Here is a 21,218-nt window from a genome sequence, read left to right on the forward strand (position 1 = left end):
ATAAGTCAGCGATGTTTTACATGAATTTGTCTGATATCACTTATTTGTACTTCTCCGTATTTCAGGCATGTTCATGATACTCATAACCCCGCTACTCTGAATATCAGCTGCTCGTAAAATTGTTTTCCCCTTGAATTTAATTGGTAACATGCTATTAGCCTGCTTTTCTGCTCAGTCAAGCTTATAACATTGACATATTACTCAGCAACTGACTGTGTTACATTGTAAGTGTAGAAATACTGGAATAGAAGTTTCCCCCTTGGGCCAAATAAAGTACATCTACCTTCCTACCTACCTACCTACCTACCTACCTACCAACTTGTATTCCTGCTTGATCATTCAAGCAGATAGATTTTCATGAGGCCCTCAAAGCAGGTCACTACATGATTGTTTTCACTGAGTATCACAAAATGTTTTCAACTGAGTTTATTCTTTGTGTTTTTTAATACATGCATTTTAGTTGGACCCGATAACGTTGCAGTAACTGTGAGTCCTCCAGGGACAACATTCTCCCCAGGGACCAGCCTCACCCTGACCTGCTCAGCTCAGTCCAGACCTCCTGCACAGTTTCAGTGGGCCCTTAATGACACACTGCTGAGCCAAATGGGCGATACACTCCAGCTCACGAATATTAAGGAGAGTCAGAGTGGTAATTATGTCTGCTGGGCTCATAACACCGTGACCCTGCTGAACCGTTCATCTGAACGTTCAGTGATCACTGTTGTGGGTAAGTCAGCTACTGGTTTCATTTTGTTTGACTCTTAGGTCTGGCGTTCAGTGATCTCTCTGGGCTTGGTCTACAGATTCTCCCTTTTTGTTGTGATTTATATTTATTTTATTTTGCTGTTCGTTTCTCTTCTTTATTGAAACGGTGTTTGTTAGAAAGGAAAACAATAAATAATGGACAGTAACGTGTTTGCACATAAATTTCAGTAGTTGTTTTTATTATTTAATTGGAGACGGCTGCTACTGCCTCTGGGAACCTCTTCACCAAGGTACTGCTGTGATGTATTGATATTTAGGTATAATAGTAACCATCTAGGTCTGCTTCTTATTTTGAGATGGTAGCAACTCCTCGTAAAATATATATATACAGTGCTCAGCATAAATGAGTACACCCCACTACATTTGTCAGAAAACCTTTAGTTTCCTTTCAGAATCAACATTTTCTATGAGATACTATATTACAAAATACTCTCACAAATGTGGGCCATTGATTGCAAACAAGATTTGTTGATTTGCACACACAAAAAAGTGATTTTCCTAACAAATTCACTCAAGCCCATGTTGCAAAAATGAGTACACCCCAATTATAGTCTTAGGAGAAAAGCCACACTTAAGACTACAAAATTCTAATTAACAGGCATTCAACCACAGGTGAGTCTAATGATTCATTTAAGAGGTGTCCAGCAGACAGGTGACAATAAAAGGGCATTACTTAACAAAGAAAAGCCCTTCCCATTTCATGCTGTCAGCAATGGCTCCACATGGAAGAGAAATGTCACAAAATCTGAGAAAGGCAATCATTTCTTTACACAAAAAAGGTGAGGGCTACAAGAAGATCAGCAAAGCTTTACCTATCAGTCAAAATACTGTAGCAAAAGTGATCCAAAAATTTAAGAAAGATGGAAGTGCAACGATCTTACAGCGACGTCCAGGCCGTCCACGGAAGTTAACATCTCGAGAGGAGCGTCTGCTGATGAGAAGGGTTGAAGAAAATCGCCATGCAAGTTCACTGCAGTTAGCTAAAGTAGTAGAAAGCCAAACTGGAGTGACCGTTTCCCGTGACACCATACGGCGCACACTGCAGAGGAATGGCATGCATGGGTATCGTCCACGAAGGAAGCCTCTCCTAAAGCCCATGCACAAAAAAGCACGCCTAGAATTTGCTAGGGCCCATGCGGAAAAAGATGAAGACTACTGGGACTCTATACTCTGGAGTGATGAGACAAAAATCCCTGTTTTTGGAACTACTTGTTTCAAAACTGTATGGCGTCGTAAAGGTGAGGATTTCAAAGAAAAATGCATGGTGCCTACAGTGAAGCATGGTGGTGGCAGTGTCCTTATGTGGGGCTGCATGAGTGCTGCTGGTGTTGGGGAGCTGCATTTCATTGATGGTATCATGAACTCAACAATGTACTGCTCTATACTGAAGGAGAAGATGCTGCCATCTCTCCATGCACTTGGTCGTCGTGCACTTTTCCAACACGACAATGATCCAAAACACACATCTAAAGCTACTGTTGCATTTCTGAAGAAGAACAGGGTGAAGGTGATTGAATGGCCAAGTATGTCTCCTGATCTGAACCCAATCGAACACCTGTGGGGAATTCTGAAGCGACAAGTTGAGCATCACTCTCCATCCAGCATCCAGGCTCTAAAACAGGTTATTCTTGAAGGATGGAAAAAGATAGATGTTGCAATATGTCGCCAACTTGTTCATTCCATGCCTAGAAGACTTGGTGCTGTCCTTAAAAATCACGGCGGTCATACAAAATACTAGATGTAGTACTTTTTGTTGCGGGGTGTATTCATTTTTGCTTCAACCAATTTGAGTAAAACTGAAGATTTTGTGATCTAAGTTATATTATTAACCTTAATTTCATGTTATGGAGTTAAACAAGTGTTCAATAAAACTCAGCCTTGTGAAAATTTTGGAAGTTATTCTTTTGTTCATTGAGCTACTGATTACATTCGTACTTTTCAAAGGGGGTGTACTCATTTATGCTGAGCACTGTATATATATATATATATAATATATCTTCCTGCCAACTGTGAAATACACGGGACACATTGTGTCACAGCATGTCTGTTTCTAACTGGCAGTTTCCATACAGTTTAACAAAAAAATCAGATCCTGACTGTGACACAATTAGATTTGGATCTGGTTTGCAATAATCATTCAGGACTTGGCCTACAGGTTCTCCTTTTTCTCTGTGATCTAGGGCATATTATTATTATCATCACTATTCTGTAATGCTGGTCTTTTTCTATACATTTGCAGAAATGGTGTTTATAACAGTAATTTCAGTTACAGTGGAAATAAAGTTAGTTTGTTAGTAAGATGCATTTACAGCTGAGGTGTGAGAACTGTCTTGACATCTTTGTTATTTATCTGATCTGTCTGAAAAGATGCTACTTTATGTAACTTTATGTATTTTTCCTTCCCTTGGTAATGAACCAACGTTTGTATCGACTACTGATCCCGCATTGATGTTCAGTCGAGCTCTTTATTCCTGCAGAGGGAGGTGTCCAGAATGGCCTGTCTGGCGGAGCGATTGCTGGGATCGTGATCGGTGTTTTACTGGCTCTGGGACTTTTTCCAGCTGGATTCTTTATCATGAAGAAGCTGCGGTGAGTCAGAAGCGGCCGTTACTACAGTGAGGGTAAATAATCACACCTCATATCCTCAGCTTCCTCCTCATACACCAAGCTGGCATCAGTAACAATGTCATTAGAGTTTCTGTCCTGGGGTGGAACTTGAATTTTTGCTGCTCGCCATCTGGACAAGGTCAGTAAGAAAAATGTAGTTGTCATGCCCGGCTCGTCTGCTCCTCGTGTGTGCCACGCCCCCTGATTACCCACGTGTATTTCCCTGATCGTCTCCAGCTTTGTCTAGTTACTTTGATTTAGTCCTGTGTATTTAAGTCCTGGTCTCCCCGGTTTCCCTTGTCCGTCACTGATGTTGTCAATGCCTGTGTCCCGTCCCGCTGTACTCGCTCCGTTTTCCTCAATTAAACCCCCCGTATCCCGCTTGCCTGCCTGCTCCTTGCTCGCTCGCCTGCCTGAACGATCGCCCGCTCCGACCGCGGTCGTGACAGTAGTCTGATGGTTTTATTTATTTATTTGATTGTCTGTTTGTTTGCTTACTTATTTACTCATTTACTTACTTACTTACTATCCAGCTGGCTAGTGTTCAGTACTCACCCTTCCCCTGTATTATTCACCTCAGGCGAGTGATTGGCTGAGTGGGTCAGCTTAATTTCTAGCCCTTCATCTTTCAATGCAACTCTGTTTGATTTCATTACGGTGGAATATCAGGGAGGGTAATCAACTTGCAGTGTGATTTGAAACCAGATGGTCCTATTTTCACTTATTATGAATGGCTTTTATATGGGGTTGAGTGGTATGTAAACTTTGTAGAGACCCTATGATTTACAGTAGCTTTACACTAACTATAATAATAACTCTAGATCAGATCTAGATCAAGTCTAGATCAGATCTAGATCAAGTCTAGATCAGATCTAGATCAAGTCTAGATCAGATCTAGATCAAGTCTAGATCAACTCTAGATCAGATCTAGATCAACTCTAGATCAGATCTAGATCAACTCTAGATCAGATCTAGATCAACTCTAGATCAGCTACTTCATGGATACTGAGCCATACGAAGGGCTACCAGTTTGAAACGTCCTCCTAAACCTATCTAAACTTCATGTATTCTAAACATGTTTTAAATGTTTTTTTTAGATATTGTCATTGTAAAATCTACATAGATGCAAATGTGATTAAAGAAGACCAGCAACAGGATAAAATTAAATTTTAGATGCTGCTCACTGATGCTATTTTTAGAACAGGTCCACGGGCGACTCATGTGGTCATTGGGGGCATCCTGGTGCCCGCGGGCACCATGTTGGTCACCCCTGCCCTTGATAATATTCTGAGGTGAAAAGGGGTAGGATGCATCCCTGAAATCCTCTATCTACTAGTAGATTGTTCTTCTAACCATCTATCGTCATCAGGAGCTTATGTCAGGCAACATACACTCTAGGCCAGGGCTGTCAAACTGCAGTCCTGGGGGGCCGGAGCCCTGAGTAGTTTAGTTCTTTCCCTGTTCCACCACAAATGATTCAGTTCAAGAGCTGTGTGGTAATTAGCACAAGGAGTTGAATCAGGTATGTTAAATGAGGGGAAACCATAAAATGTGCAGAGCTCCAGCCCTCCAGCACTGCAGTTTGACACTTGTGCTGTAGGCAATATGCCAGTCCCTCACAGGGCATATGCACGCTACCGGCAATTTCAAGAGGCCCATTAGTCTAACTGCAGTCTTTGGGCTGTGGAAGGAAACTCACACAATTTGGGGAGCGCATGCAAACTCCATACACACAGAACAGAGATGGCACTCAAGTCATACAGAATTTGTGTTTTGCATGGTGAAAGCTTAAGACCTTCTGCTTTATTTTTCCCAAGGCCTGAAGCAAGTCCACAGTCAAGTGCTAACAACTGTAAGTGTTTATTTGTCGACAGTTTTAATTTATGAACTGGGAATCCCCCAGTCCAGCTGCCTGTTCTGCAGATGACAGCTGATGGCAATATGATCTATAATATCCCCCTTGCCTTGGAATGCATGCTGATGTGTGGTGAAAACACTGTTTCAGGCCAGACTGTGTTAACTGATAAGGGAGGTCAAAGGTTAAAGGGGTGGCCTGGCGTACTTAATGTGATGCTCTGAGCCTTTGTGTGACCAAAGTATTTATGGATACTCCTGATAGTACCAGAGGTCATAACCCTTTTGGGAATGGCCTGTGTGGGGTCAAGTCTTCCTGTTTCTGGGTCGAGGCTAAAATGAACGAACGCTGTGATTTCTGCAGCATAACAAACAGAAGTTCCTTAGAACTTTGGCAAATTTTTTACAAATTTCTTACAAATTAGCTCATGACTGTTTTCAACTACAATTCATTGTAATTTTTTGAGCTGAGGTTGTACTCTATAAGTTAACAGATGTTTTAGCTTTTCAGTTATAGTATTTATGATTAACTGTATACTGTAATAACTGAGCATCTCTGCTCACACTGCTGCCCCTGTGACCTGGACCCGGATAAGCAGCAGAAAACGAAGGGATGGATATAAACTCAATAACAAAAGAGTTTAAGCACCCAGACAGAGTGGAGGAAATTAAATGAATCTGCACATACTGTATTGAAAGGTCATGTGACCGTATCGCAGTGATTATAATATCAGATCAAACAGACAACAGAATTGTCAGTATAAGCACACTGCTGGTCCAATGTAAGTGGGGTGTGCCCCCCCCCGGCCTGGATACATGTGGCTATACGGTTCAGAAAGGCACAGGAGAGGATACAAGGGCTGTACAAGTCAGCCACAACTGTTGTAACTGGCCCTCAAGATCCTGTAGTTTGGCGCTGGGTCTGAGTTGACGTTTAAGCTGATCTCACACATGTTCAACTGGGGAAGATTAGGTGACCAGGTTGGCCACAGGAGGACCTCAGCATGACGCAGGCAGTCCACAGACAAACGTGCCGTGTGTGGATGGATGTTGTCTTGCTGAAAGACTATACCAGGATGCCGTCTCAGAAGGGGTAAGACATGCGGACTGTAACATCTGCATGCTTCACATGCAGGGCAATTGCACGATATGACCACCTGGCCTCATGCAAACCCACAATGCGACCCCTATCAAACTGTGTCAGGTCCTGGTAATGCTGTCTAAGGCGTCTACGAGGCATCCTCTCTGTCAGTTGACTAGATATGCCAGCTCCTTGCAAATTGAATCATTTATATACCCATCGCTGGTCTGCCCATGTACCAAATTACATCTAAATTAAAACATTATTTCTGGGTGCTTAACTTTTTTTTGTCACTGAGTACATAATTGTCATAAATCCGGGCGGATTTGGCACTAGGGTGTAGCATGGTGCAGGCTGGGAAAAAGGTGGGCGAGCCACTGGCGGCTTAGGAAACACAGGGGTTTGTTCGCAAACTACAAAACAAAAGGGACCACAAGGGGTCAAAAGCAAGAGGGGATAAACAAAGACTAATTACAAAATGGGTCAGGACAACAAGAGGCAGGCCAGTAACAAAGAACACAGCATACAACATGCATCAACATCAATGACTCCCCAAGAAACAGAACAGGATCAGGAACTTAAATACAAAAGGTTAACCAGGATAATACAGGACAGGTGAAAACAATTAACCAATCAGGGAGGGTGCAGGACAACGAACAATCGGGGTAGAACACACAAGGACTGGTACAAGAAAACAGGCTACAGGTGGAACTAATAATTAAGTCAGGGAACTCGGAGACTAAACAGGGAAACTAAGAACTGAAAAAGAAAAAGGAAAACAGAACATAACACAGGGGAGTAAGAAAGACAAAGAAAGATAAAACAGAAGCAAGGCACTAAGCAAGAAACCAAAAAGGAAAACAAACCACAAAATCACAGGAACTAGACACACAACAGAGGGGTTAACAGGTAGCCGCACGCTCAGCTCACCGAGCCATGCAGCCATCTGGGGAGCAGGGAGAAACACACTGAAGACTTGGACAAACAGGAGCTGACCCTGACAATAATAACTTACATGGTTAAAGAACGTCTTTGATGCTATAAAGTCATCAACTGAAATACCTTGTTGTTGTCCTTTCAGATCACGTGTTGAGTATTGCATGCGGCGTAGTACATGAAACGTACATAGTGAAAGCACGTTTTTAACTTGTCTGCATTATGTGTACCATTTTGCACCGTACCTATACTAAATGCTCATTAGTCTGCACTTTAAATGCCTCCCTGTTTGATAAAAAGAATTTCCCCCTGAAATCAGTAAAGTGTTTTGGTTTTTAAATGTATGTTACATCACTGTTATATTTACTGTATACCATTTCTTATTTTTATTAAAGCAGAAAGTCAGAATTCTGCCAGACCGCAAATGGTAAGCAATGCATTTAGTGGGGTTTTTTTGTTGTTGTTAAGTGCTATATGGGTACAAGCCAGCTGGTGTGTCCGGAGTGATGATATTGAATATCTGCCATACTTGAGTATTTATTTACGGGAGTACATTAATACCATTTATACTCCATGATACACCTCTCTTCAAAGTGGCCCTGCTCATTTACCTACTTTCCTAGGAAGCACACAATTATATGTCAGTTATTAGCATCTCAGCTGTAGTTTCTCTGTATTTACTTACTTACCAGTAGTAAACTATACTTTGATATATTTACCGATAAATTACTTAATAATTAGGGGACTGTAAAAGTCGTGGCTTCGCGTCGTGGCCGCATTACCACCTCGGGTGTGCATTATTTTCTAATAATTCAACCGCCCGTCGTCAATTATTCCTTACATAATGTACATCTCTCTTCTCTCTGAGGTTGATTCTCCCATGCACTTAAGTCAAAAAGACATGTAGCTCTGCGCTTTTTTGACATAAGCATATTCTGCTGCCTACTTAAGTCTAGCATTTAAGTGCAATAAGGAGATTTACGTGCTTTAGATGGAGAAACACCAAAGTATGGACACATCACATGCAAATCACCCTTAAGCACATTCTGCCACTGACCTATGTGCATTTTTCACTACATGCTCTGGATGGCTCTATTAAATGATGTGCTTCTATACAGCCAAATGCAGTTTTGCATCAGTCAAAGTCAAATGCATAACAATACAAAACTTTCTGACATGTATTATATGTAGCGGTTCTCTTCCAATGCCCCGGGTGTAAGAAGCAGACCCTTAGTTTCTTTTCAGTCCTTTAATGACATAAAATGATCAATCTTCCGTCCGTTTCAGGCCACGGTTTACATCACGAAGGCAATACATACTCCACTTTTCCCGCGAAGGGGAATCGAGGAAAACACAAAATTAACACTTAAGAAAAATACTAACTTGAACTACTTTGCAGGATTTGATCTATGGATACAATAAAAATCACACAATATTACATTAATCGCACACTAAAACATTGGACTTGTGAGCGATAGCAACACAGTGATTACACAGATTTCCTTGCAGGAACGGAAGGAAATACACATTTATGAGTGGCCAGGATTATATTCACGTATACACATTTAACAAAAGTAATTGCCACCAAGTAAAACAAGACATACATCTTGTTCTACAACCGTTTTTTTTCCAACTCTTAACTGCAGAGCATGCATACCTCTCTCTCGGTCCAGACAGACTGGAGAAAGGTAGCACACTACCGAAGAATTTGGGGAGGGAGAGTCCAAAATTAATTACAAATCAACAGAACTAGAATTACACCTCAGTTCACGCTCCCCCCGATAAAACCTATTTTAAATATATTGAAATTACAAATGTTCACTTAACTCAAACAGCATGAAATAAAATTATAAAGAAAGCATTCCCTATTTTCCAAAATGGTTCCTCCCTAACCTTACCAGGAAAATTATACAAAAGAACTCCGCTAATCCACTGGAATCCTCTGACAAGAAACCACACCACATTTTACATTTAGAAACAAATGTTATAGTAGAAAATGCACGTGACTAATTTGTATAATTATGTAAGGATTTTATATAAGAGTATATAGAAATATATACAAAGTAAGCCTATATTACCATTTGGCAGGATTCATGTGACATTTGCCTTGTCAACATGCCTAGCAAGCAAATCAACTAGGCTAAACGACTGGTCAATTAAAAAATAATAATTTCAGTTAAAATGAGTAAATCTTAATCCCAAAGCATGTACTTGCACTCCTGTGAAAGTGGGACAGACAGAGACACCTTATCTTGATGTACTTAAGCTGACCGGCACTGAATGCATCGCATGTTTCCAGATGGCTCATGAAACTCTGTGTTTTGAATTCTGATTCCACCTGTATTTTCATACATATACTTTATACATACACTTGGTCAGGGGTCCACTTACCTAGTTGGTCACCATTCCATGCTGTGGAGTCCATTCAATGGGGTAATTTTGGACTCTCCAAGTCCAGAATCTTTCATAACTGCTGCTATAACTCCGACATTGAAAAAAATCTGGTGCAGATCCTTCTAATATTAATAACCTACGCCCTATTTCTAATTTACCCTTCATTTCCAAAATTCTTGAAAAAACAGTAGCTACTCAACTCCATTCTCATCTATCACGCAACAACCTTTATGAACAGTTTCAGCCGGGATTTCATCCCCTTCATGGTACAGAAACTGCTCTATTAAAAATGACCAATGACCTCCTTATGGCAGCCGATTCTGCTTCACTCTCCATTCTCCTTCTTGATCTGAGTGCGGCTTTTGATACAATTTGTCATATCACCCTTCTTAACTGGCTATCCTCCATTGGTATTACTCACACTCCCTTTGAGTGGTTCAGATCCTATCTGTCATGCCATACTCAGTTCATACAACTTAAGTCTTTTACATCCCAGTTTTCCTCTGTCACCTCAGGGGTACCCCAGGGCTCTGTCCTGGGGCCCCTCCTTTTCATTATTTATCTTATTCCGCTTGGCAATATCGTCCGTAAATACAATATTAATTTTCGCCGATATGCAGATGACACCCAGCTCTACCTCACTTGTAAGCCCACTTCCAATCTTCCTCCCTCCTGCCTTACCGATTGTATGGCTGAAATAAAATCTTGGTTCTCTTCAAATTTTCTTAAACAGTGATAAAACTGAAGTACTCCTCATTGGCACTAAAACAGCATTTTCCAAAATCAACAGTTTTACCCTTGACCTTGATAACTGCCCCATTTCCCCTTCTCCTCAGGTTGAGTCTGGGTGCCATCTTCTATAGTTCCTCTCCTTTCAGTCCCATGTTAATACTGTAATATCACCTGGTCTGCATATTTCCATCTCCGTAATATCAACCGTCTTCGCCCCTTCCTCACCCCCCAGGCCGCTGCTATTCTAGTTCATAGCCTCGTTACCTCTCGGTTGGATTATTGTAATTCCCTCCTCCTAGGTCTACCCCAAAAAACCCTTCACAAATACAACTCGTTCACAACTCGGCCACTCAGATTATTAGCACGACACCATCCCTCCACAGCATTACATCCACCTTGCTGCAGCTTCACTGGCTCCCAGTCAAGTTTCGTATTGAATTCAAAACCCTTCTGTTAACGTTCAAGGCCATTCACGACCTGGCACCTCCGTACCTGCATGATCTCCTTCACATTACTACCGCCTCTCTCACCCTCAGATCATCTTCTTCTATTCACTTGGCTGTTCCCTCTGCCCATCTTACCACCATGGGGTACAGGGCCTTCAGTCGCTCTGCTCCACGGCTCTGGAACTCACTCCCACCAGATATCAGAAACATCAATTCACTTTCACTTTTTAAATTTTCCCTAAATCTCTCTAAATTTTCTGTTTATTTATTTGATTGTCATTATTGTTACAATTATTTTATGAAACTCGTTTTATTCTATATGTTTCTTTGCTTTATTGTACGGTGTCCTTTGGTGCTAGAAAGGCACCTTAAATAAAATGTATTATTATTATTGCATGTGTGGGTTTTTAGTTGGTTTGAAATAATGCACTGCAGACTACGTTATGGCTGGAAGGTTGTTTGGACTATGCAAATCATTGCATTATTATTTATCAGCAATGCATTGTAAACTTTCAGTCCATGCTACTAATAAAACTAACATTTACATCATACCTATTGCATAGGCTTGTTTGCTTGATTACATAACTGAATAAAGAGGGGAAAAGGTTGAAGTAGGATTCGGGTTCATTCTTAAACGCAGTATTTGTCATTCTCACAAACTCATTACTGTAACATATCAAGTTTCTCTGTCAAGTTAGTTTGACTCGTATGATATTATCTAACGTCAACTTTGCCTCCATTGTAGTTAATTGGTTGCAGAGTAAAACAATTGAAAACACAGAAAAAGTTAGAAAATGAACATACATCTTATACTAATTGATTGTTGTGGGTTACTTGCAGTAACGTTGAAAGATTTTAAAACATTTCATCTATGTTTATACTATTTGATGTTAAAACTGCAATGATAGTGCCAATATGGGGAAAATGGTTGAGGGATTATTAAATCTGTGCTATAAATTTCATAATTTTAATATACCTGGAAGAGTCTACTTTAGCAAAGTCGCTAATTTAAGTTGGTGTTAATATTCACAGTCGCTATCTGCCTGTTCCATCAGTTTGGAAGCTAGGAGGCTCGCTAGTTAATTAGCAAGCTCGTGATATCGCCAGTTTGGTGGGGTCATGTACCAGGGCTAATAAAACAATATAAGGAGTTATACTATAAGTTTCTAGTTTGAAGCAAATATTTACTTAGTTGCTTAGTTTGATATTAGATTACAAAGAGACTGAAAAGCAATAGTTTTAGGTCGTATATTATTACAGACTTTTACAAAAAGTGGCTGCAAGTTAATGTCACCTAATGAATTCCAAGTCAACCAACCTCATGACATTGCATCCTATGCTGGGATAAAATGGCACTGCACCTGCCTGAAAATGTAACGTGGATCATATTTATGACACCCCATTTTAAAGCTGTATGCATCAATATGGAGTTGGTCACCATTTTTGCAGCTATAGTAACTGTCCTTCTTGCATAGTCCAAACAACCTTACAGGCTGCAGTGTAGGCTGCAGTGTATTATTTCAAACCAGCTGCTAGTCACTACTACTTTGGGAAGGCTATCCTCAGGATTTTGGAGTGTGCCTGTGGGAATTTTTGCCTCTTCACCCAGAAGAGCTTTTGTGAGGTCAGGCACTGATGCTGGACATGAAGGCCTGGATTAATCTCCATTCTAGTTTATCCCAAAGGTGGTCGATGGGGTTGATGTGTGGACCAGTGAAGTTCTTCCACGTATACAGCCCTTTGTTTGCGCTAATGTGCCATTAGTGTTAATAGTGGCAGCGAACTTAACACCGACCAGAAAAGCATAATAAGGCCCTTTTAATTTTATTTGGTTTTATTACATCGTTTATCACTGTATTAGTCCGTTTCTTTTCGACACTAGATTGCATTAATTTAATTTATTTTTATGGCTTCTTTGTTTCTGTTATTTTCATTTATAGGACAGAACTAATAATGTGTGTAAGAGGTCATAAGTATAGAAAACAAACACTAAACTTGGTTTCTGCATTAAGAACCTACTGTTGGGGAAGTACATAATTATGAACTGATGTATGGGCAAATTATACTGATTGACAAGTAATCCGCACCTGTTGATACGGAAGTGATTCCCTTGTGGTTCCCTAGGAGATGACCTATGCTGAGGTCAGTCATACCAATCCCAATGGAGGTGCAGTCCAGCAGAGTCGCCAAAGTTCCCAGGCCAATCAGATACCTCCAGCTTCACCAGTGAATGAGTCTTTCACTTCCATCTACTCACAAGTCAAGACCAGGCGTTAAATTTTTGTCGTAGAGTTCAATAAGATAAGATGTGTCTGCTGTTTTGCAGCAATATGCATGTCATCAAAGGCTTTCCTCCTGGTGCCCTCGTTAAGATCATTGAATTTCATTCCTTGCACCATTCGCTATTAACTTTATTATTATTATTATTATTATTATTATTATTATGTCTTTTCCAGATAAACCAAGATGATTTATGCTATTTGTATGAATAAAAAGTGGCTGGTGAACATTGAAGAGGTACAGTAAGATTAAACATTTTGTAATTGTACGTTTTACACTGTTTGGAATTTTTCCTAAGAGTTTTTAGATCGGAATAAAATTTTAGTTATGAGCTATTTTAAAGTTAGTTATTTCGCAATTTATTCTCAAAATTAGAGGAAGTACTACCTCTTCTGCCACTATTGAAAGCCGCCTTTGGTATGGGATCTAAAATAGCACATGCTAACAAGTTTTGGATGTGTAATTTAATGGATATGATATGGATCTTTGTTGGCAATATGTCTCGTTCTCTGGCTTAATTACAAAATCATCGGAATAGTTTCAAGGAACTAAAATGTGTGTTTCATATTCATATAAATAAGGAATGTATATACTTAGACTGATTTCTCTGTTGAATCAGTTCCTGTGCCCAACTATCAGCTTAGGAAGCACTTGTTGTTTTTATGTTTTTCTAATTCTGTATTAAGTTAATTTGATTTCCCAATTTGACTTCACTTTTCGCCAAACCTGAGAAAATTACGTCAGTCCTAAGGTTAAGATTTATATTTGCTGTGAAGATAATGTATGATTTCCCAACTGGACACTCAGTAGTCCATACAGAAAATCGGTTTGATTGCAAAATATTTTGCCAATGTAATATATTTTTACTGATTTAGATTTGTTGCAATACTGCTTAAGTTATGTTTGTTAGTCTTTGTAATGTCCAGAATGTATGAATGAAACCAAATGCTGGTTTACAGCTTTCACATTACAGATGGAACAATTAATAAACAAATGCCAGTACAAACTGCAGTCTTATGCCTTGGCTTGGTTTTCTCTCCTCCACTTTTGGTTGGTATGAATGCGGTAAGAGCTGTTTGCATCCTTCAGCACTGGCTTCTGTGAAGGGCGTCCTTGCATATATTCTAAACTGCAATTTTCATGAACAGGGTATCAAGGTTCAGCTATGGTAAAATGGCTCTGTCACGACAGGAGTTTGTTTCTCGAATCAGCAGCATAAAAACTGGTTTAAACTATTCCCTTCTGCCTATGATAAATTTGGTTTATATTTTGTGTAAAACCATAAACCACAGTTGTTCAGATCTTCCTTATTCAAGATTAAATAGCTAATGGGTGCTTTAAAATAGTGCCACAGTAACAAATAAGTTTGGGTGTAAAGTTCAGAATTGTTGTGGTCCATGGTTCATGATCCTACAACAGATAAATTTCTGTTGGAAACTGTCAGTCACGGGAATAAACGAAGTGCGTAAAATAAGGACGCCTTCCATGCTTAGCATCCTAACGTCCCTCAATAAAGCACCGTCTCACCGTCTATGGCCTCAATTCATTCCACAGAAATACTGCCCATGTTCCTTTTCTAATCCTTATATGGATACTTTTCTGGGCAACTAAACTGAGAAAAATGTTTTATAAAAGTAATTTAAAATTGAAAGTAAGGCTCTTCTCTCGCCAGTGTTGTACTGGACCAGCAGTTTACTATCTGCACAATTCACCTCCTGCTACTTCTGTCACCACAGAACCATTTTTTGACCACTGGGACGGCATCCATTGGCTGGATGTTTTTTGAATGCTGGACTTTTCCAGATACATACTTGATTGGATACCTTGGAGATTAAAATTCATCTGTATAATATATTTCAAGGAAAGAGACATCTATAATATTTATTACACATCTACATATTTTTGCTCCCTAGTTTGTATTTTGTACCATTTAGTTTGTAAAATGTACTTTTATGCAGTCATGTGCACAGCATGCGCGAAAAATGGACCTGAGAAGGAAATGAAGCTTTGTGACCTTTTATAATGAGAGACGGAGTCAATGTATAACCTAACAAACGGACACACTGATTGCTGTGAACTTTGTCTAGTTGACAAAAGCTAATTTTATGGCCTGTTGTGGGGCTTTTACTGCGCATTTATGATGTTTAATGATAAGAAATTTTGCTGTTTTCAGCAGCGAACAGTAAGTATGACTCTGACAGCCACTTACTGTCACCTTAACATCTGGGGACCCAAACTATGTGCTGATATTATTCCACATGCCTCGCTTGCTCCTATCAGACAATTGGACTGTTTGTTCCTACAGATGAATCCCTGGCCTGCCTTCCCTTTCATATGTTGTTTCATATATATTATTAGGCCACCATTCAAAGTGAGGCTCTTTAATAAAATGCAAATCATTCAGAGCTTCCTCTGGAAATATAAATCCTCATAAAGCCACACAAACCATGAGAGGGCATTGTGGTAGGTGAACACAAAGAAATACAAGAAAACGGAATGGAGAGCTCATTTAACCCAAGCTGTATAGCAATGAAAACTGTCTGTAGTTCTGAATTTTTGCCATGAGATTATATCTGTTTAGATTTTTTTTTTATTTTGCAGATGTATTTATCCAAAGTCATATGTATATTTTTAAGAGAGCTGGGTCAGAGAATCCCAGATGCATTTCAAGGTCTGGGATTTGAACCAGTAACCTTCTGATCGCAGACATAGTGTATATACTATCTGATGGTTATATTATCATATATGTCAACTTATTTTATAATACTCAATGTTGTACCAAATAGCTGGCTGTGAAAAAAGTACACAGCATTTGTTGATTCGAATAGCTGTCATAACGGGTCCTTGCTGTGTTTGAAAGGTGCTACAGTAGTTACCTCTTGCTTACACTGCTCAGTCACTGGAAGATCAGCCTAACAGTAATTAATGCCTAACTTACTTGACACCTGTATGTTTATATTGTGCAGCTTACCTCACTTCACTGTACTTTACTAAGTGTGTATTTTAAATATACTCTTCTTTCTATGAAAAAAACACTAGCTTATGATTTCATATCACATCATCTAGTCCAGAGTGGGGAAGTGACCAATCAGAACTTGAGACAAATATACATGTTAGCAGCTGCCAAAAGAAAAAAGAAAATCTCAGCTTGTTTTAGAAAATATTCCTGTTTTTAGTGTTTAGACCCTTTATGCCAAGCAGGCTGTAGTTTCAATTTAAGTTTTTGGTTTAAATTATAATATAATTCCACTCTGACGTGTTTTTCTTTAAATTACCATAAAAAAATCAGATGTGTAGCTTCATGAAAGTGGCTAAAGCCAATAATTATTAAGTTAGACCAGTTCTATCATGATGAATTCAGGAATTTATACGAAACCTAGTAAATTAACTTTGATCAACCATATGATGTTGCGTTAACTACCAAATAAGATCATGCACTGCCAAAGTATCTTATCTTACTATATCATGCTAAAAGAAATGACTGACTTGGCTCATCAGCATGATTGATAAAAACCCTTGTTTTTCTTGTACCATGCAGTCTTATTCACCATCCTGTTGGTGTTAGTTTAATTATTTGCTTTTGTGGGTAGTGATGGGCAAATGAGGCTTTCTAGTGCTTCCTCTTTTTGAGCCTTTGTATCGACGACTGGTTCCCTACTTAAAGACCCATCTACGGGCAAAGAGAATGTCATGCAGTTAAATGAGGCAGTTAGTCCCCCAGACTCCTCAACTCCCACCTACCCCATAAACCCCAATAAATTCTCATTTGCACTACGCAGTTTCTGTTTCTATTACTTCCACATTCTGTTTTCTTGCACCGTTCTCTCGTATTATTTGCAATATGTCATAACTGCTGTTGTGAATAGTTTACTGCTTTTTATTCTACTTTCAATTCTTTTGTTTTTAAAATTATCTTATTTTTTTTCTTTATTCTGTACTTATTCTCCCCTTGTTCGGCATTTGTTCTCATTTTTTCCTAATCAATAAGATGGTGGATCCTCTAAGATTTCCAGTGTAGGATCTGCCCTCCTGGCCTTCTTTGTGTCACTGTCAAACTGAGGCACAAAGAAGCGTAAAGACCTTTAATAAGAGAGGTGATCAAGAACCAGGTGGTCATTCTGGCTGCGCTCCAAAGATCATGTGAAGAATAGTTAATGCCAAGAATAGTTAAAGGAAACCTTAAGGAAAACCTTAATCAAATAAAGTACTTTCAGCATTTCAAATGTAAATAATATTAAACATGACCAACATTTAAACATAACATCACAAAGGAAATGAAATTAATCAGAGGCTAATGAAATATAATGAAAATTACGCACTGTGATGCCACCCAGTGTTGATACAAATTGTAACTAAACTACAATTAAAACAAAGTTTTTACAACTTTTAGCTTTGGGGGTATAAGTTCTCGCTGTCCCTGGGCTTGTACCACCATTATGACGATGCTTAAATACACTGATGCACGTACCATAATTGGTGTCAAGGGCATGGAAGATGGAATGTGTCTGGGGAGACAACGAAGAGTTAGAGCGCTCAGCATGTGCATTGCAACAGTACCTTGCACTTCACTGATGTCAGTCCGTGACTTAAGTACGGTGGTTTCAATTAGTTTCCGTCAATTTCCACTGATCATGTGAGGTGGGCGTGACAGAATCCCCCCATAACAATTTGTCAGCCGTCGGCCATTTCGTTTCACTGACGCTTCCTTCTCATTGGCTTATCGCTCACGGCTCCAAAAGCTCTTGCACTGTCGCCCCGTTACCCACTGCCGCTACCGACATTAGCTGACCGACATGTCTAGACATGCAATACGCATAAACCCCCTCCTAAAAATAGGATGGCTGTGTTTTACCGATATAAAACAGTGCATTTTGTTTAAAAAAAAAAAACCCGTTAATTACTGCTTTCACCATTCAAACCTGCCAGACCCTCTTTCCTCTCTAGCTAGAAACGGCCATAAAGACGTATATCTGGGAGTCCCTGAAACAGGGCATTATTTTCCCCTCCACTTCTCCTTTTGCTTCAGAGTTCTTCTTTGTGGCCAAGAAGGACGGAGGTTTGTGACCCTGCATAGATTATCGAGGACTCAATAATATCACCGTGAAATGAAGAGTACCTCTTCCACTGATCCCCTCGGCCTTAGAACAACTTCGCCATAAACAAGAAAATACTCCACTTTATGAGAACAATACACAGTACACAGTACTATCCTGTGCCATGCTCTAGTGGGGTAAATGAGCAGTGCAAATTGGTTCAAAGTTTGCAATGAATGGTGAGTAGGACATGAAAATTAAGATCAGCTGTCCTTATAATTTAGCACTGTAGCATCAGACCTTCCTTGGCTGTAGGCTTTACTCCTGCACTGTGTGTTTGAAGCCTGAATGATCTTTTTACTCCAGTGATTGTGCTTGTGTGTATGCCTTTGAATGCACTCCCAGCTGGGGTGTCCCCAGTCATGTGTCCTATGCGTCCTAAGGCAGGCTGCAGGCTCACTGTGAAGATGGATGAAGTGTTGTGGTATACTTCTTTTAACCAGCAGATGTCAGTACTTTACTGTAAAACATTGCCTTTAACACTTCTGCACCAGTGATAATGATAGCCATGCCTCCCTCCCTTAGGTGCGGTGCTCAATGTGATCATCACGGGGCCAAGCGAGGTCACTGTAGGGGTTACAGCTAACTTCAGCTGCTCAGCTCAGTGCAGTGACCCCTGCTCTTACAGCTGGCTTGTACAGGGGATGACGGTAGATGGCCCATCACTGGCAGTCACCCCTACCAGTAGGGGGGCAGCATAGAAGTCCAGTGCACAGCCACAGACCCTCAAACTAGCAAATCATCTGCCAGAATCCAATGGGTGAAAGTGAAAAGTAAGTAAACGCAGGATGCTGACTGCCATATCTGAAGAAGTATTCAGCTACGCTGAATAGTGTTGTGTTCTTCTAAATTTCCTTGCTTGACACCATGTCAAAGACTACATTTCTCCTTTATTACCCAGCAACAGCGAAAATACTATACTTCTCCTACATCATGCAACATCACACCATGTAAAAAACTACATTTCTCCTACATTACCTTGCTTAACACCATGTAAAAGACTACACTTTGCCTACATTACCCAGCATCACACTATGTAAAAGACTACATTTCTCCTACATTACCCAACATCACACCATGTAAAAGACTACATTTCTCCTACATTACCCAACATCAAAACTAGTAAAAGATTACACTTCTCTTACATTACCAAAAACTGGTACTAGTGCAGGATGACATCATCAGTGACAGGCCTCTTTATGATATTGTGTTGTTTAATTTATCTATAATCCTGCCTGAGTTTTTTCAATTTCTAAGTGGTACTGTTATGTGTTACTCTTGTGTCCCATTTATTCCATGCAGTTTGGTATTATAGCAAATAGATCACAATTGAAGCTTGGATCACAAATCTGTGAGGATCACAGGTAAACCTGCAGGTTTGGGCTGTGCAACACAAGCAAGCCTCTGTGCTCAAGCCTCTGTGCTCAAGCCTCTGTGGTCAAGCCTCTGTGGTCAAGCCTCTGTGGTCAAGCCTCTGTGGTCACCTATCATTTATTCATCAGGGATTCTCCAGACTTAGAGGAATATCACTTAAAAAGGTGTCATTCATAAGTATGTATTAGAAATAGTTTAACTGCCCATGCTACAGTAGTGACATTTAGATCTTTTCTATGCATGTTGTTCAGCGCTAATTAAGATTTTATTATTATTTTGTTCAGACAGAAAACCCACAAATCAGCCAAAGTCTGGGGCTGACGAACTGTTATCCAAAATGCCAACGGGGGTGGCCATTGCTGTGTGGCTGTCCTTCAGTCTGAGCTTCTGAAGGGGGCGCTCTAAAGACAGATAAGTAAGGAGCAGCACACCGTGAATCGCAGCTGTGCTGCCAGTTGTCCTTTCATTTTCAAGTATTTGCTACTGCAGCCTTGTACCGGTTAAGCAGTATGGATGATGAATGCATGTGTGGGATGTATGGATGGGTCAATGCTGGTTGGAGGTTTGTTTTTGCTTTTCTCTTTTGGGAGATCATTGTCTGCTTTGTTATCATATAACATCAATCACAAACGTTTCTTTGAATCATACATCATTTACATCTCAGTACAAACTGCTGCTAATGACACCTGAACAATTTCACAGGAAGTCAGACTAACAAAATAAGGCTGCTGGTTTATGGTTGATTTCATTTTTAAAATTAACATTTGTGGGAAAGTAATCTATTACTGTGGTAGTTTGAGAGGTAGAATTTCAAAGGAGACTTTTATGGTCAAGCAGTATACTATGGTGCTAAATGAAGCACAATTTTCAGAAAATCTATTATTTTATATTACTCTTTATTTTTTAAAAGGTTTTCTATGAAAATCATTATGTTTACAATTTAAATTTATAATTTTTATTTATCATTTACGAGCATGGTAGTATGTTCATTCTGAAATTACTTTAGTCATTTTTAAGCTTCACGTTTCCCAGAAAGCCTCTTGAAAACCCAGAATATGGATACGTTTGGAGTTAGCATGTCAAACTTTCAAATATTTCAAACACAATGTGCAAAAAAGGACCTAGACTCACCCATATTTAAATTATTTTTGTCTAACCTCCAGGTCCAGCATCAACCACAGTCACATGCACCAGGAACTTAAGTAATTTGCCCCTGGTCGAACAGGGCTTAGTCAGTTAACCACTCTCCACTTTCCACCTGTTCATGGCACTCTCTGAAGGGGGTGTCAACATGCAGTTCTGGGCTCGCATGAATGACACATGAATTGGAGGTCTAGGAGAAAACGTGTGCAAGATTGTTTTCCTTAATTGTACTAAACCAGCTCCCTTTCCCCTTGAATGATCATGAAGGCAATATTTTCTTCTACAATTTTTTTAGAAAAAATTAGTTTGGTAAAGCTTACTTGAACCTTTTATACAGAATTAATGGGACAGAAAATACAATGTGTTCAGATATAATTCCTTTGATTCTGATTTTCTGTAGGTAATAGTAACAACGTTATCATTTTTTGTGTTTGCTGTGTACAGAGTTATCTAAATCAGGAACATCAGCAGTTATTTTACAATTGGGGGCAAAGCCATATCATATGTTTTCTC

The 21,218-nt window shown here is 39.7% G+C and overlaps 1 protein-coding gene across 5 annotated transcripts in view; it reads left to right on the forward strand.

Annotated features, from left to right (window-relative positions):
* The window catches only part of LOC125749671 (carcinoembryonic antigen-related cell adhesion molecule 8-like), a 28,250-nt gene extending 10,021 nt beyond the window's left edge, over window positions 1–18,229 (forward strand). For 2 of the 5 annotated variants that reach the window (XM_049027140.1, XM_049027145.1), the window contains 4 exons: window positions 461–727; window positions 3,243–3,354; window positions 5,190–5,224; window positions 6,200–6,268. In XM_049027140.1, coding sequence (XP_048883097.1) covers window positions 461–727; window positions 3,243–3,354; window positions 5,190–5,224; window positions 6,200–6,234 — 449 coding nt within the window. In that variant the 3' untranslated portion in view covers window positions 6,235–6,268. Of the gene's footprint in view, window positions 1–460; window positions 728–3,242; window positions 3,355–5,189; window positions 5,225–6,199; window positions 6,269–7,641; window positions 7,671–12,939; window positions 14,046–18,121 lie in introns of those variants that run through there. The other 3 variants (XM_049027142.1, XM_049027141.1, XM_049027144.1) reach the window with 3 other exon arrangements.
* Window positions 18,230–21,218: the final 2,989 nt, after the last annotated feature.

The sequence above is a fragment of the Brienomyrus brachyistius genome, chromosome 9, assembly GCF_023856365.1.
Source record: "Brienomyrus brachyistius isolate T26 chromosome 9, BBRACH_0.4, whole genome shotgun sequence".
Taxonomy (NCBI): domain Eukaryota; kingdom Metazoa; phylum Chordata; class Actinopteri; order Osteoglossiformes; family Mormyridae; genus Brienomyrus; species Brienomyrus brachyistius.